This window comes from Trichechus manatus, unplaced genomic scaffold (genome assembly GCF_000243295.1).
Source record: "Trichechus manatus latirostris isolate Lorelei unplaced genomic scaffold, TriManLat1.0 scaffold00077, whole genome shotgun sequence".
In the NCBI taxonomy this organism is placed as follows: domain Eukaryota; kingdom Metazoa; phylum Chordata; class Mammalia; order Sirenia; family Trichechidae; genus Trichechus; species Trichechus manatus.
In genome coordinates, this window is record NW_004444013.1 from 1,610,297 (window position 1) to 1,626,087 (window position 15,791).

At 49.0% G+C, this 15,791-nt stretch overlaps 1 protein-coding gene across 1 annotated transcript; it reads left to right on the forward strand.

Moving 5' to 3' along the window:
- The first annotated feature begins 10,556 nt into the window (after window positions 1-10,556).
- On the forward strand, window positions 10,557-13,002 carry TMEM270 (transmembrane protein 270). The gene is made up of 3 exons (XM_004380847.1): window positions 10,557-10,628; window positions 12,129-12,563; window positions 12,712-13,002. The coding sequence occupies exons 1-3, from the start codon at window positions 10,557-10,559 to the stop codon at window positions 13,000-13,002; spliced, it is 798 nt and encodes a 265-aa protein (XP_004380904.1).
- The last annotated feature ends 2,789 nt before the right edge of the window (window positions 13,003-15,791 follow it).

The window sequence follows — 15,791 nt, forward strand, 5'->3', positions numbered from 1 at the left end:
TCTTTGATCTTCATCAGTAAGTGCTTCAAGTCCTCTTCACTTTCAGCAAGCAAGGTTGTGTCATCTGCATAATGAGTCTTCCTCCAATCCTGATGCCCCATTCTTCTTCATATAGTACAGCTTCTCAGATTATTTGTTCGCATACAGATTGAATAAGTATGGTGAAAGGATACAACCCTGATGCACACCTTTCCTGATTTTAAACCAGGCAGTATCCCCTTGTTCTGTTCGCATGATTGCCTGTTGGTCTATGTACAGGTTCTACAAGAGCAAAATTTTCTGGGATTTCCATTCTTTGCAATGTTATCCTTAATTTATGATCCACACAGTCAAATGCCTTTGCATAGTCGATAAAACACAGGTAAACATCTTTCTGGTATTCTCTGCTTTCAGCCATGATCCATCTGATATCAGCAATGATATCCCTGATTCCATGTCCTCTTTTGAATCCAGCTTGAATTTCTGGCAGTTCCCTGTCAGTGTACTGCTGCAACTGCTTTTGAATGATTTTCAGCAAAATTTTACTTGTGTGTGATATTAGTGATATTGTTTGACAATTTCCGCATCGTGTTGAATCACCTTTCTTTGGAATGGGCACAAATATGGATCTCTTCCAGTAGATTGGCCAGGAAGCTGTCCTCCAAATTTCTTGGCATAGACGAGTGAGCACCTCCATCACTGCATCCGTTTGCTGAAACATCTCACTTGGTATTCTGTCAATTCCTGGATCCTTGTTTTTCTCCAATGCCTTCAGTGCAGCTTAGACTTCTTCCTTCAATACCATTGGTTCTTGATCATATTCTACCTCCTGAAATGGTTGAACATTGACCAATTCTTTTTGGTACAGTGAGTCTGTGTATTCCTTCCATCTTCTTTTGATGCTTCCTGTGTAGAATCCTTCAGTATTGCAACTCGAGGCTTGAATTTTTTCTTCAGTTCTTTGATCTAGAGAAATGCCAAGTGTGTTCTACACTTTTGGTTTTCTAACTCCAGCTCTTTGCACATTTCATTATAATACTTTACTTTGTCTTCTTGAGCCACCCTTGGAAATCTTCTGTTCAGCTCTTTTACTTCATTATTTCTTCCTTTTGCTTTAGTTACTCTACATTCAAGAACAAGTTTCAGAGTCTCTTCTGACATCCATTCTGGTCTTTTCTTTCTTTTTAATGACCTCTTGCTTTCTTAGGAAACCCTGGTGGCATAGTGGTTAAGAGCTATGACTGCTAACCAAAAGTCGGCAGTTCAAATCCACTAGGCGCTCCTTGGAAACCATATGGGGCAGTTCTACTCTGTCCTATAGGGTCACTATGAGTCGGAATCGACTCAATGGCAATGGGTTTGGGTTTTTTTTTTGGTTTTACTTTCTTCAAGATGTCATTCCACAACTCGTCTGGTTTTCAGTAATTAGTGTTCAGTGCATCAAATCTATTCTTGAGATGATCTCTAAATTCAGGTGGGATATGCTGAGGGTCGTATTTTGGCTCTTGTGGACTTGCTCTAATTTTCTTCAGCTTTAACCTGAATTTGTATATGAGTAATTGATGGTCTGTTCCGCAGTTGGCCCCTGGCCTTGTTCTGGCTGATAATATTGAACTTCTCCATTGTCTCTTTCCTACAGATGTAGTCGATTTGATTCCTGTGTATTCCATCTGGTGAGATCCACAGGTATACTTGCCATTTACGTTGTTGAAAAACGGTATTTGCCATGAAGAAGTTGTTTGCCTTGCAAAATTCTATCATGCAGTCTCCAGCCTGGTTTCTATCACCAAGGCCATATTTTCCAACTACTGATCCTTGTTCTGTAGGAGTTCCATATATATAGATATATGTATATATATACACATATATATAATTTCCTTATATATTATATAATCAATATTCCTTATATATTGATCCTTCGACTGTTTCATGGGTGGCAAACATCTTGTCCCAGACTGACACTTATCTTTTGGCTTAGCTCACGATGTCTCTACACCGGGTTCAGCAACAAGGAGGTTATCATTGACTTGGGGTAGGGCCAAGTAGCAGTGGGGAGGTGGAATGAAAGCTAGATGGCCCCAATGGCTGGTGGGGACGAGAAGGTGACTGCATGGTTTAAATGGTGAAGAGGGAGAACTGAGGAACTTTTTTTTAGGACAAGGGAGGTCTAGTGGAGAAAAGAGCAAGTACTGGGGAGGCGGGAGTTGAGGATGGGGTATGGTTGGGAGAACATCCCAGAGAGGTCCAGGTGATTTTGCAGAATAGAAGTGAGTGCAAAACATTGGTCCAGAACAAATTGATCAGAACATGAATTGGTGAAAATTATGAATATTTCCTGTTGCTGTTTTTTCATGTATTGATGATTTTTGTACCATACAAGTATGCTTTTGTAAACCATTACTTGCATTTATGCACTTTTGTCCATTTATCAGAACTTTTCTTTTGTGAGTGAATATGTTTTTGAACAATGGGGTAGTTTCACAACTTCATATCCTTAAAAAAATTAAAAAGCATTTACATTAATTTTTATGTTAAAAAACATTTTGAATTACTTTTAAGGTAGCAATGACCCTTCTTTATACTTGGCAGTGTTTGGAATTTCAAAATCTAGTCTTGGGCTCCAAGTGAATTGCCTGAAAGCAGATTGGTTAAAAACAAATATTTCCACACATTGGTTCATGAATTAATAAAATTCGTGCACCCTGAGGTGATTTCTTTTTACAAATTTGCACATATTTTAAAGCAATTTTGCCGAATTACTAACTTCTCTTGTTTTAAAAAAATTTTTGAATTCCTTTTCATCCACAGATGCTGACTTCACCTACCCACCGGGCGACCACCCCCTCCCCCAGCATGCCCTTTTTTTTTTTTAATTTTTTTGGTGAAAGTATACATAGCAAATTAGGTTCCCATTTGTCAGTTTCCACACAGATTGTTCCGTGACATTAGTTATATTTTTCACAGTGTGTCAACATTCTCTTTTAATTGTGTCCGGTGGTTCTAGTTTCCCTGCCCCCTTATCTTCTAATCTTTGCTTTAGAGTAATTGTTGACCTTTTGGTCTCATATAGATTTTTTTTTTTTTTAATTTCTCATTCAAAGATTTATACACTTTTTTTTGTGACATTGATTGCAACCCTCACAATGCTACAGCACACTCCCCCTTTCCACCCCCGGTTCCCTGTGTCCATTCTTCCAGTTCCTGTTCATTCCTGCCTTCTCATCCTGCTTTTGGACAGGAACTGCCCATTTGGTCTAGTATATTTCATTGAACTAAGAAGCACATACTTCTCGTGTGTTATTTTTTGTTTTATAGGCCTGTCTAATCTTTGCCTGAAAAGTTGGCCTTGGGAATGGTTTCAGTTCTAGGTTGACAGAGCATCTGGGGGCCATAGTTTCAAGGGTTCCTCCAGTCTCTGTCAGACCATTAAGTCTGATATTTTTACATGAATTTGAATTCTGTTCTACATTTTTCTTCTGCTGTGTCTGGGACTCTCTGTTGTGTTCCCTGTCAGGGTGGTCATTGGTGGTAGCAGGCACCATCTAGTTCTTCTGGTCTCACGCTGGTGGAGTCTCTGGTTCATTTAGTCCTTTAGTCCTTCGGGCTAGTATTTTCCTTGTGTCTTTGGTTTTCTTCATTCTCCTTTGCTCCGAGAGGGATGGGACCAATTGACATATCTTAGATGGCCGCTCACAAGCTTTTAAGACCCCAGACGCTACTAACCAGAGTGGGATGTAGAACATTTTCTTTATAAACTATGTTATGCCAGTTGACCTAGACGTGCATTGGGGACCCTGTTTCACTGACTCCTCCCCAGTATGTCATCTGGTAGGTTCTACTGAATATACCCCTGTTTTTTGGACAAGAAAACTTGGGCAGGGAGCTTGTCTAAGGTCATAGACTTGTAAGAGGTCAGTTCAAACCCAAGTCTGTCTGACTGCAAACCTTTTCCCTTAACCAGGATACAATCCTCATGTTTTCATCAGTTTTTACTCATTATTTTTGCACTTAAGTGGCTTTGACGAAGCCATCTTCAGAACGAAAAAATAAAGTTCTAATAAATATGGAAGCATTTATTTTTTTGCACAGTACTTCTGAAAAAAATGAGTGAAAGTATGAGATGAAATAAAATGAAGTTTTAACATTGGAACATGAAGGACAGAGGAGAGAACATTGGTCCTGATTATTTCTCAGTGGTTTCGCCTCCAGCAACCCAGGCATGACTGGACCTGCCCAGGGCATGCTGCTTGCGTGGACGCAACGTTGTTGTCCCAGGGAAACCGGCCTCGCAGGCTGAGATAGGGCAAAACAAAGACTTAGAAACTTTCCGCCGGTTTACGCTGAGCGCCTTGGTGCGCCTGGCCCCACCGCTCCCGGTGTCTGCTGCCCCCTCGCGGCGGCGCCAAACTCTGGCGCCAGTGCTGGGGAGCAAGTTCGAGGTCGGTTTCCTCTTCCTCCTCTACCCTTGGTCCCGGCTGAGGAGGGGGTGTTTCTGCGGAGCAGGGCAGGGGCGGAGGAATGGCGTCGCCTGGCGTTGTGCGAGGCAGCGGCCACCAATCACTGGGTTATCCCTTCTCCCCAGTACTCTGCAAGGTAAAACTCCGGATCTTCTCTCTGCTTGTGAGGACAGGGCCAGGAGGGGACGGACGTGTTGCCCCTGGCCACACAGCCTTGAGCCTTCAACCTAGGTGGCCTTGAACCAAGTGTTGACTAGAAAAGAGAAAGGGGAAGGTTTGGGATGGGAGGGAGGCCTCCCACAGGGCCTGTGCGTTGCCTTGGACTGAGGGTGGAGGGCTCCCAGGTGGAGGATCTAAGTTGAGGGTTCCTTCTGCACACTTCTGCTGCCCTCATGGCCAGCCTGCAGGTAGGGATTTCTAAGGCTGTTATTATTCATTTATTTATTAATTCAACAAGTGTTTTCAGAGCCCCTACTGTGTACCAGGTACTGTTCCAGGTATGGGACACAGTAGTGAACAAGACTCGTGGTCCTTGCCTTCAGAGGTGGCTTGTCATGAAGGTGAAGAGAGGAAGGGACAGGGATGACTCTGGGGTTTCTGGCTTGCGGGATTGGGTGGGTGGCTGGAGGTGGTGTTCCCTGAACTAGGTTGGGGAGAGGTCATGAGTTGGTTTCGCCCTCCAGGGGATGTCCCTGACCTTTGTTTCCAGATGTCCAGGCTCCATGGATCTCTCTGGGTTCCTCCCCTCCTGTGATCTGGGCAGCCACAGAACACTTGCTGAAATCTAGTTTGGGGACCAAGATAAGGGCTCTGGAGGGAGTGGCCGCTGGCTGGAGCTGAGACTGGGACCTGGGCATCTCATCCTAATGGAGATGAGGTATATCCTGAGGGGCTGCCCTTAGGGGCAGTGGGGCAGAATGAGGTCTCTGCGTCTCTAGTCCAGCCCTGACCACATGGTGCAGGGAGTTTGGTCAATATGAAGTCAAGGACCATCAACTCAACATTAGTGACAGTGGAATTCTGTGTATAGGCAATGCAGGGTAGTGTTGGGGTCAAGCCAAAGAGGACAGGAGAGAGAAGAGGGGAAAGTAAGTTGCAAATCTTAGGTTCAGCCACCACCACCTGACTCCCAGCAGCTTCTCAGTCCCTCTCCCCTGAGCCCCAGGCTTGACTCAATAAGCCTGACCTGAGCTTTTCACTTCCTTCCCCTAAACCTGCTCCTCCTCCCTGGCCCCCATGTCAGTAGGCAACACCATTATCCATCCTTCACCAAGACTTCTAACCCCTGCCTTGCTTTACCTTTTTTCCTAATTAGTCCTCTGTTGGGAGACAATTGTACATGGGCCTCAGGTTTCTGCATGTCTTGTGAATGAGAAGCCTTGATGATTGACCTTTGTTCTGGACCATCTTTTCGAGGATGTTGGTATATCAAACAACCTTGAAAGACAGAGATAGTGTCTCCTTATGGAGCAAAGGGCAGGCATACTCCAGTGTAATAAAGGTAGTGTCTCTCCCAGGAGCAAAGGGCAGACATGCTCACTGCTCATTATAAAAGATGTGAGTTCCCTAAGCTCAGGGTTCTTCTCTTGTAACAGCCCACTACACGTGCAGGTGTCATCTGCCCTTCTTCATGTCACCTGAGGGATTTGGGACTCAAGAACCCAATGCAAAATGCTCATACTGTAGTTGACTGCTATTGCTGTGGGTAATAAATTGTCCTTAGACTCTGACCTGGGAGTCCTTGTGTCTTCTATCAGCATCCGTGAAACTATGGTAGACTAACTTGTTAGCTTGGAAGTAGGCTACAGTCTCAGACCTTTCACAGTTCTTGATATCCTCAAATCCTGTCAGTGCTACCTTCTCCGTATTTCTAGCATCTGTCCACTTCTCTCCACTCCAAGTGCCACAACCCTGGTCCAGCCTCCCACCAGCTCGTGCCTGGAGGATTTCTTGCTGTTGGTTCCTTTCTGGTCTCCCTTCCCTAGACCACTTCTCTACCTTAGTCTAGCCTCCTCATGCCAGCTGGAGGGACCATTCTGCAGCCCACAGTTGTTCCCAACTGCCTTGCTGCTTAGGCTCTTTGATGTCTCCTATTGTTTAATAGGATATTCCATGGCCCATGTGGCCCTTGCTGACTTTGCCACTCTCTTGCTGTTGTTCCCACATCTCACCTGATGCTCTAAAAACCAGTTGCCATTGAGTTGATTCCAGCTTATGGTGACTCCATGTAGAACTGTGCTTCATAGAGTTTTGTGCTTCATAGATTGCCAGGCCTTTCTTCTGAGGTACCTCTGGGTGGCCTGAAACCTCCAACCTTTTGGTTAGCAGCTGTGGTGAAATGAGTCCCTTTATGTGGCCTTTTGCCTTGGTTCTTTGGAAAAACAGCTTGAGAGATTTTCCCCTTACACCCTGAGAAGTTACCTTTGCCCTAGTTTTCTACCTCAGAGGGTTTATTGCTTTGTCCAGGTTGATTAACATTTTCTGGGTAAGCTGTAAACAAGTTGATACTTTTTGTGTGGCCCTGGGCTGCAGCCTGCTCTGTGATTGGTCTATTTTATGCACCTTCAAGGGATTGGGCAATATACTATAAAACCAAAAAACCCACTGCTGTTGAGTCGATTCCAACTCATAGTGACCCTATAGGACAGAGTAGAACTGCCCCATAGGGTTTCCAAGGAGCACCTGGTGGATATGAACTGCTGACCTTTTGGTTAGCAGCCGTAGTTTTTAACCACTATGCCACCAGGGTTTCCCAGTATGCTATATGCTATGCAAATGGACAATGGGCTTAAGCATAGCAACGCTGTGAGGGTGGAGCAGGACCTGGCAGTGTTTCGTTTTGTTGTGCACAGGGTCGTTATGAGTTGGAACTGACTCGACAGCACTGACCAACAACAACATGCAAATGAAATGACTACCGAATATGCAAATGAAGTGACTATGGTCCACCAAGGGGATTGGTCAATTCATGGCCCTGCTGGGAGGACCATACTTTGAAATTGACAAGGAGTTTTCTTATATATGCAGCCAGCCCCACAGAAGTTTCAGAAAGAAGGATGGAAGGGGAAAAAACAAGAGCAGCAAGAAGAGAGAAGAAGCAGAGAGGAGGTACGGAATCTCCTAAAAGAGCTGTAACACGGCTCAAGGGCTAGAACATTGAAGATGGTGAGGAGCCTGGAAGGGGCCCTGTAGCAGAGCTGGCAGCCACAGGCCTGGAAAGGGTCCTGAGGCAGAGCTGGTGGTGATGGCAGAAACCTGCTGCTAGGAGTGTGGCTAAGAGAGCTGAACAAAGCTGCTACGCTGGCTGTGTTGGCAGTGGAGAGGCAGATGGCAGGGAGGCTGAAGGCAGAGAGGCTTGCGCAACTGCGATGGGGCATGCCCAGCCAAGAGGAGGCTTGTGTGGCTGAGAGAGCTGTCCTGCACTGAAGAAGGGAGGGATGTGCTCTCCACTTCGGGGGAGCCTTCCGGACTTTGCCTACATGCTTCCTGATCCCAGTTGTGCCCTCTTAGTCCCTTAATAAACCACCTAACTGTAAGTATGGTCTGTGAGTTCTCCGTGGCCACTGCAATGGATTATTGAACCCAGCAGAGAAGTAGAGAGTGCCGGGGGAGGGACAGCTGGTGTCAGAATTGGTAAAAAGGTTGGAGGGTGAAGGTATGTTTGAATTCCACCTCATAGGAATCAACTTTGGGCTGATCCTGGTTCTTATCCCTAAGGAATCTAGACAAGTTCTGATGCTACTACTAGTAGAACATTACAGCAGCCAAGTGCATTAACCGTTTGTACCCTTGGGACTTCCCTTTATGCTCTAGTGATTCTGAATTTTTTGAATCATGCTGTTCTTCCTGCCTGGACCACCCTTCCCACTTCCTTCTCTACCCAGCTCCTACTCATCCTTCAAAACTCAGCTCAAGGGGGCCTTTCTGAAGCCCCAGTGACCCTTCACTGCCATAGTGTTGGAGACATAGAGGGTGAGTAGGGGAGGGGCAGGGGCAGAGGACAAAATGGAGGGGCTTTGCCACCCTTCACCCTCCAGACCCCAGCCGTTTTTCCAGGGAGGAAATGAGTGGGTGAACAGGACTGGCCTGGGCAAAGGACACGGCTGACATTTCCAGGAACTCCTCAGGGCAGGCTGCCTTGTGCAGTTGGGCACGTTGTGTCCGGCACAAGGGTACCTGGCTGAAGGGGTGTGTAGGGGCTGAAATCGTGCTGTGGCACTCTCTTGCAGTCTGCACAGAGGGGTCCTGTCCTCACAGAGCTCTGCACCCACAGTGCCCTGTCAGTCGGAGGACACACGTCCTTCTGCATTTCTAAAAGGCACTCCACCAACTGGCGCCCAGGCCTGCAGCCTCCTGGGGCCAACTACCGGCCCGGCCAGTGTCCCGTCGCCTTGCCCAGACTTCTCCCTCTTCTCTTCACTCTTCTTTTTGAGGTCCCTCCCCATTCCTCACTACCCCTGGAACAAGTCCACAGACGCTTTCTCTTTAAGGGTCTCCCTGTGGGACCCAGACAAGACAGCAGTGTAAGAAACTCATTGTTATGGACTGAATTGTGTTCCCCCTTCCCCGGCCCCACAAAATATGTGTTGTATATCTTAACCCCTATACCTGTGGATGTAATCCCATTCTCTTTATTATGTTAATGAGCCCATATCAATGTAGGGTATGTCCCAAACCTAATAACTTTTGAGACATAAAAGTTGCAGATTAGACACAGAAGCAAGAAAGCATGAACAGGGGAAGATAGACGCCACATGGAGAGCCCCAAGGAACACAAGAAGAACGCTGCAGAAGCCGAGACAAGGATTTCCCTCAGCGTGGACAGAGAGAAACTTCCGCTAGAGCTGGTGCCCTGAATTCGGACTTCTTGCCTCCTAAACTGTGAGAAAATAAATTTCTGTTCATTAAAGCTACCCAACTTGTGGTATTTCTGTTATAGCAGCACTAGATAACTAAGACGTGCATTGTGATCCAGGCTCTGGAATCTCCCAGAATTCTAAGCCATTGACCCTAATCCACAGCCATTAACTTCTCTGAGCTGCTCCAAGGCAGCCTGTGGCCTCCTGGCTGCCTCTCTTGGCCCTGAGGGAGGTAGCCCAACAAACTGCCCCCTTTCCCTCAGTACCTGTCCCCTTCCTGGACGCCCTGAGGCCCTTACTTCAGCACTCTTCTTTCTCCTCACCTGACTTATTCTTAGAGCCCACTGAAATGTCATTGGCTAGGAGCTTGGAGAACAAATGTCACAATCTCTTCCCTCTGCTTTGTAACTGGGAAGAGGCTGTTAGCAAAATGCAAGAACTAATGAGGAATGCTTAGCTAGGGGCCTTCAGAGGGAGAAAGACTTGTTTGGGCAGCTGAGGCTTCTGTCTGCCTCCAAATGTTTTGTCACCTGTAGCCCTGGGCACCAAGGTTTCTATTCCCTAGGCCTTTGAAAATTCAGGATTTGGAAGGATGTGGGAATGTGTAGCACCCACCTGCTGTCAGCCTCAGTTTCTGTACACACTGACTGCTTCAGCTGCCTATTACTATCTCCTGAGGGCTTTCCCCGGCAAAAGCCTCTGAGGTCAAGCTTGTGCTGGGCAGGCCAGAGGTTTGGGGGCTTAATCCCCCTAGGACCACCCTTCAACCAGTGCTGGACAGGAAGTGGAAGACAAATGCCCTGGTGTTTGTGCTCCTCAGGAGGGATGACCCAGAGGCAGGCTCTTCACTGTCTCCTGGAGGTCCCCAATGAGACACCCCGGCTGCCCAAGTAATAACCCGCTCATTAACACACCCGCTGGCTAGAAGCTTTCTTCTCTCCATCTCTCCTTCTTACTGCCGCCCTCACTGACGCTTCTAGGGATCCCCTCCCAAATCAACTACTTGCACTTTAATCCTTTTCTCAGAATTTACTTCTGGGGAATCTAACCTGAAGGAAACTTTGCCCAAAGAGGCCAGAAGACCCCAGGCCATGATGTGGCTGGGCTTGGACTGAGGTCTTGGGGGGTGCACTGAGGCAACAGAAAGCAGGTTAGGGGTCTCCTGTGGCAACTGAGTCCCCACGGTAACTTGGCCCCCACCCTGCTTTACCTGTGAGGTCACCCTGCCTCTCTCCCGGGGAGGAGGGAAGGAGGGCCAGACATGGAGGCTGTCCCTCCAGCCAGACCCAGTCTCTCCGGGATCCTGCTGCAGGTTTTGAGGCTGTCAGTGCTGGTGAGCGGAGGCCGAGGGGTGGGGCTGGCGGGCGGGGCTGAGAGGGTGGCAAGGGCTGCACACCTGGTCCTTCACTGCCGCCCAGAGCTGCAGGACCTGTCCCAAGCACTGGGAGAAAGTGACTGCCTGTTCTCTGGAGAACCGGACAGCTCCCAGAAGCCCCATCCCCAAACCAGAGTGCCTGGCTTCTCTATTTGAAGGTCACTCCAGCAGGGTAATCATTGCCCTTCCCATCCGTCTTTTTAAAATATGCAGATGCTTGTGGTTGGGGCCACACAACTAAATCCCAACCTTCAGCAGATTCAATTGCCACTGTGTCACAGAAAAGGGAGGTAATATGGTGTAATAGCAAGAGACAGATACAAGATTGGCTTCTACCTCCTGCTTCCATCCTAATTCCTCTTTAAACTGGGCCCCTTGGTCCCCTCCCTTTCCCAGCAGAGTCCCACCCCCTCGACCTCTGCTAGTCCATGGGTGGAGTGCACAGCCAGCCTTAGATGGCACCCCTACACCCTTCCCTAGAGGCTCCAAGACCCAAACTGCAGGAACTGAGTTGCTGTACCTGAGGGCCTGGGGCAGGTGGGTGGAGGCACAGCATGGGTAACGAGCGCCCAGGGGCAATCTCTAAGTTGTCCCCCTCCCAATTTCAAGATGAATAGATGATGACAGTGGCAAATTGTCAGGAGAAATGCCTTTCCTCCTCTTGTCCAGCTGCTTCAGTCTGTCGCTTTTCATATTTGTGGCACCTTGGAATGTCATTCTGTGCCTTGTCTGGTGCCCCCTTGGACTTATGCCTGGGGGCAATTGCCCCCCTGAGTCTCCCCTCACTACACCTCTGCAGGTGGATTGGTGTCACTCAAGGGCTGGAGGCTTTAGGGCTTTGATGAGGGGCGTTTCAGCTCCAGGACTCAAGTCAAGCTTTCTTACTTATAGCTCCTTCCCCCTACCTAACCCTCTCTTGTGTACTTCCTCTCAACGAATGAGAGGCACTTGTCACCCAGGTGAGAAATCTGCAAGTCTTCCAGGTACCTCCCGCTTCTTCACCCCTCTCAGCAGGTCAATCATTAATTCTGTGCCCTCCCAGTTTCTTTCACATCTCTCTACCCCTAATGGCACTGCCCTTTGCCCCACCTACCCTCGTGACACCAAGAGGCAACTGGTGTGAGGGCAAGTCCAGGTGCTTAGGAGAACACAACAGACCTGGGTTCAAACCCTGCAAGGTTAGAGGAGTGAGCAGATAGTCACCTCTTAAACAATACTAATAATAAAGCAACCTCCTTCAGTCTGGAGAACATATATAATCATTTAAATCCAACAGAAATAAAACTAGATATAATACAAAACATCTTCTAAAGCTCCCTCTGAGTATGGAATCCTTGGAAGTAGACAAAGATCATCCTTGTGTGTGTGTGTGTGTGGTGGGGGGGTGCGGAAACTGAGGCCTCAAGAGTCTAGCTTGAGGTGGCTAACAGTGGGTGGTGATTGTCCCTCCTCCTGCAGCTGATCCAGAACCGGATCCACCTCTACAATTTCCTGCTCCTCAAGATCATCCTCTTCAACCACTGGGTGTCAGGGCTGGCTCAGGAGGCCGAAGGGTCCTGCAGCAGGCAGGCCCGCCCACCCCCAGGTGGTGCAGTCTGCCCTATCGGCCGGGCTGTACATGCTGGGCTGGCACTAATAGAGATCCCTGTGTGGCTGGTGCTGTGGGTGCCCAGGCTGATGTGGGGCAGTGTGCTGGGCTGTGCCCGGGCCTTGGGCCTGTCCCCGCGGTGTCTAGATGCCTGGCAGCAGCTGGACCTATCTTTGGCCACCTGGATGGACCTGCTTGTGTCATGTCTGCACAGCCTGATGCTGGTGGCCTTGTTGCTGCTGCTGCTGGTCTGGAGGCTGTGCCGGATGGCTCACCGCTTCAGCCTGGGCCAGCTGCCCAGTAAGGTGGGTGGGCTGGGGAATGGAGTGGGGTTGCTGAGGGCATGTCTGGGGCACTGGGCATGGCCAGGGCTGGGCGGGGCAGCTAGCAGCCAGGCAGCACAGACCAGGTGAGCTCCTGGTGGCCACCTGCCCATCCACCTGCCTGCTTCAGGCCCTGCTGGAGAACCACATGTTGCTAGAGCTCCTGGCATTGCTGAAGCGTCTGTATTGGTGGGTGGAGAACATGGCAGCACTCACCTCCTGGCACCTGGCCTACCTCATCACCTGGACCACCTGCCTTGCCTCCCACTTACTGCAGGCTGCCTTTGAGCACACAGTCCAGTTGGCCCAGGAGACTGAACCCCAGGAGGCCTCATGGACCTTGCCTGAGTCCCCACTCCCTGAGTCCCTGACCCCCGAGGCTGGGCCAGCCTTGCCAGAGCCTGAAGCCCCTGGAGAATAAATGTGCCCTGTCTGCCTCTCCTGCTCTCCTGGTCTGGCCTGGCCTCAGGTCTTACTCTCCTCCAGTACTAGGCTGGAGGCATGTTTTGTGTGTGTGTACATCCTAGGGCTGCCTGTCTCTGGGAAGGAAACCACATTCCATGAGCACCTGTTATGTGCCAGACACCATCTCAGACAATTTACACATGTATTTTGTTTAAATACTGCAACAACCCAGGCATCAAGTTTGATTAGCTCCATTTTCCAGATGAAAATATTGAGTCTCAAAAGGCTGTGACATTCCCAAGGTCACAACGTAAGTTAGGGGCAGAGCCAGCTTTAGGGGCAGACCCTAAAGTTTTTGTTTCCCAGAACCCCTAGCTTTCTCTAGTTCTGCATCCATGGTTCTCAGGAATTTTGCGCCCAGGGCTTTGGGAGTGCCTCTGGGGGGCACCAGCGTCTCACATTTTAGAGACTTAAAAAATTCCTTTGAGAAGTAGTTACTCTTGAGCCAGTCTGCAACTAGTCCATCCATTCCTTCACACACTTGGCCACTCACCTTCCCACTCATCCATCCACCCACCCACACACAAATCCATCCATCCATCCATCCGTCCATCTGTCCATCCACCCATCCACCCATCCACTCATCCTCTACCCATCTACCCATCCATCCATCCAGTCATCTACCCACCCATCCATCCATCAATCCATCCACCCTTCAGCCTGTTCACCCACCCACCCATCCATCTACCCATCCACCAACTTGTCCACCAATCCATCTACCAATCTATCCATCCATCCACCTGTCTACCCATCCACCAATCCATCTATCATTTGTCCTTCCATCCATCTCTTCCAGGGATGGGGAAACATATCCAATATCTCAGCACTCACCCCCCTACCCAGAGTCCTATTAGAAACATATCCAATATCTCAGCACTCACCCCCCAACCAACCCCAGAGCCCTATTGATGTAGCTTTGCAAGCTCAGGTTCAGTGAGTCAGGTCCTCCTGACACAGCCCTTAGGGGAGTGCTTCTGCTGAGAGGAGGGGAAGGGATGATTTCTTGGGAGTTAGCCATCACCCCTCACCGTTTTCCAAGCCAGGGGGTGGTGTGAGTGTAGGGAGAGTTTCCAGCAAGCTCTGCCCACTTTCCTCTTTGCCATCTGGTTCTCAGGGAAGTTGGGGCTAGATTCCTGTCTGCCTCTCAGATGGGTCTGCAGATGGCCCATTGTGGACATGGGGCGAACATCCAGGCCCTTACCTTGAGTCTGAGGGACAGGCCCGGACTGCCCTTGGGGAGACATCCGACCAAGGAGGCAGAGCACATGCTGGGGAGGGACCTATCACCTCCTGCTAAGGGGTAAACACAACTGGGATTCCAGAACACGCATACAACTTGCAGTGAAACCTGCAAGGTTCTTCTGCAAGAGCAGAAGTGTGTGAAGGCAGCCTGCCACTGAAGGTAGGGCCTGGAGGAATGGAGGAGGCCCCACAACAGGGGGCTTGGCTGCTTGCTGGACAGGGATGGGACCTAGGTTCCTGGGATGGAGGGGGAAGGAGGGAGGAAGTAGATGGGGAGGGGCTGCAAAGGCCAAGTGGAGGAGGAAGGGTGGTAGGAAGTGCCTGAGCAGAGGGATGGGAGAAAGGATGGAGCCACTGTGGAGTGAGGGGATGGACTGGAGGGCAGGGACTGGCAGATGCTCACACCAGTGCTGGGCAGTGGGCAAGAGGTGAGACTGTGGATTGATGCTGATCTTTTTTCCTTCTACTAAATTTTGTAAAAATAAAAAATAAGAGATGTTAAGGTAAAAAAATCTTCCACTTCTCTGGTTCTAAAATTTGAGAGAAACAGTGTCAACTGTGAGCTATGATCTTTCAAGAAATTATTCTTTGCATATATACAAACCTGCATGTAAATTCATATAATACACATGTAGATTGTGCTGATGAAAATCTGATCATACTGTACATGTTAGGTGAACTGGTTTTTTGCATTTAACAATATACCAGTCATCCATTTCCAGGTCAATATGTATAGATCATCTCGTTCTTTCTAATGGCTGCAGTGCAACCATTCAGGTTAGCTTCCGTTTCCCCCTGTTTCACCCAGTGTAGCTCTGAAGCCCACCATCCAGTGGTGGCTTGTGTGTTGCTATGATTCTAAAAGCTATGCCACCAATATTTCAAATACCAGCAGTCACCCATGGTGGACAGGCTTCAGTGGAGCTTCCAGACTAAGACTAGGAAGAAAGGCTTGGCAATCTACTTCCAAAAATAGCCAGTGAAAACCCTATGGATCACAACAGAATATTATCCAATATAGTGCTGGAAGATGAACCCCCTGTGTTGGAAGGCACTACACAATAGCTGAAACAGTGGACTCAAACATACCAACGATCATGAAGATAATGCCGAACTGGGAAACATTTTGTTCTGTTATGCATGGGATCGCCATGAGTTGGAGCTGACTCAGTGGCAGCTAACAACAGCTCTGAAACATGGGACTAGGTGGGCTTTGGAGGAAGTGCCTGGGTAGATGGGTGCTAAGGGTGCAGGTCGGGAGGTGGTCTCTGCCCTGGGGAGCTCCTCTCTGGCCCTCCACATGCTGTGGTCTCCCCCTGCCCTCCACACCCTTGGGCCCCGGGTCTGAGATTCACACTGCTGGAGTGAGCCTGGGCAGAGGGGACCAGGGCTATGAGGGGCTGGGGGCAAAGAGGTCACTGGCCCAGTCAGCCAAAGGGAGGGGCTAGCCTGGGCCCTGGTCCTGGGGGATAGGCAGATCCAGGAGACCAGCCTGGGTCCTGG

What these genes read in the sequence shown, in the direction of transcription:
- TMEM270 (XM_004380847.1), top strand. Translation starts at nt 10,557, where the DNA reads ATGGAGGCTGTCCCTCCAGCCAGACCCAGTCTCTCCGGGATCCTGCTG. An exon ending in TTTTGAGGCTGTCAGTGCTG is followed by an intron (nt 10,629 to 12,128) that starts GTGAGCGGAGGC and finishes CTCCTCCTGCAG; the next exon opens with CTGATCCAGAACCGGATCCA. An exon ending in TGGGCCAGCTGCCCAGTAAG is followed by an intron (nt 12,564 to 12,711) that starts GTGGGTGGGCTG and finishes TGCCTGCTTCAG; the next exon opens with GCCCTGCTGGAGAACCACAT.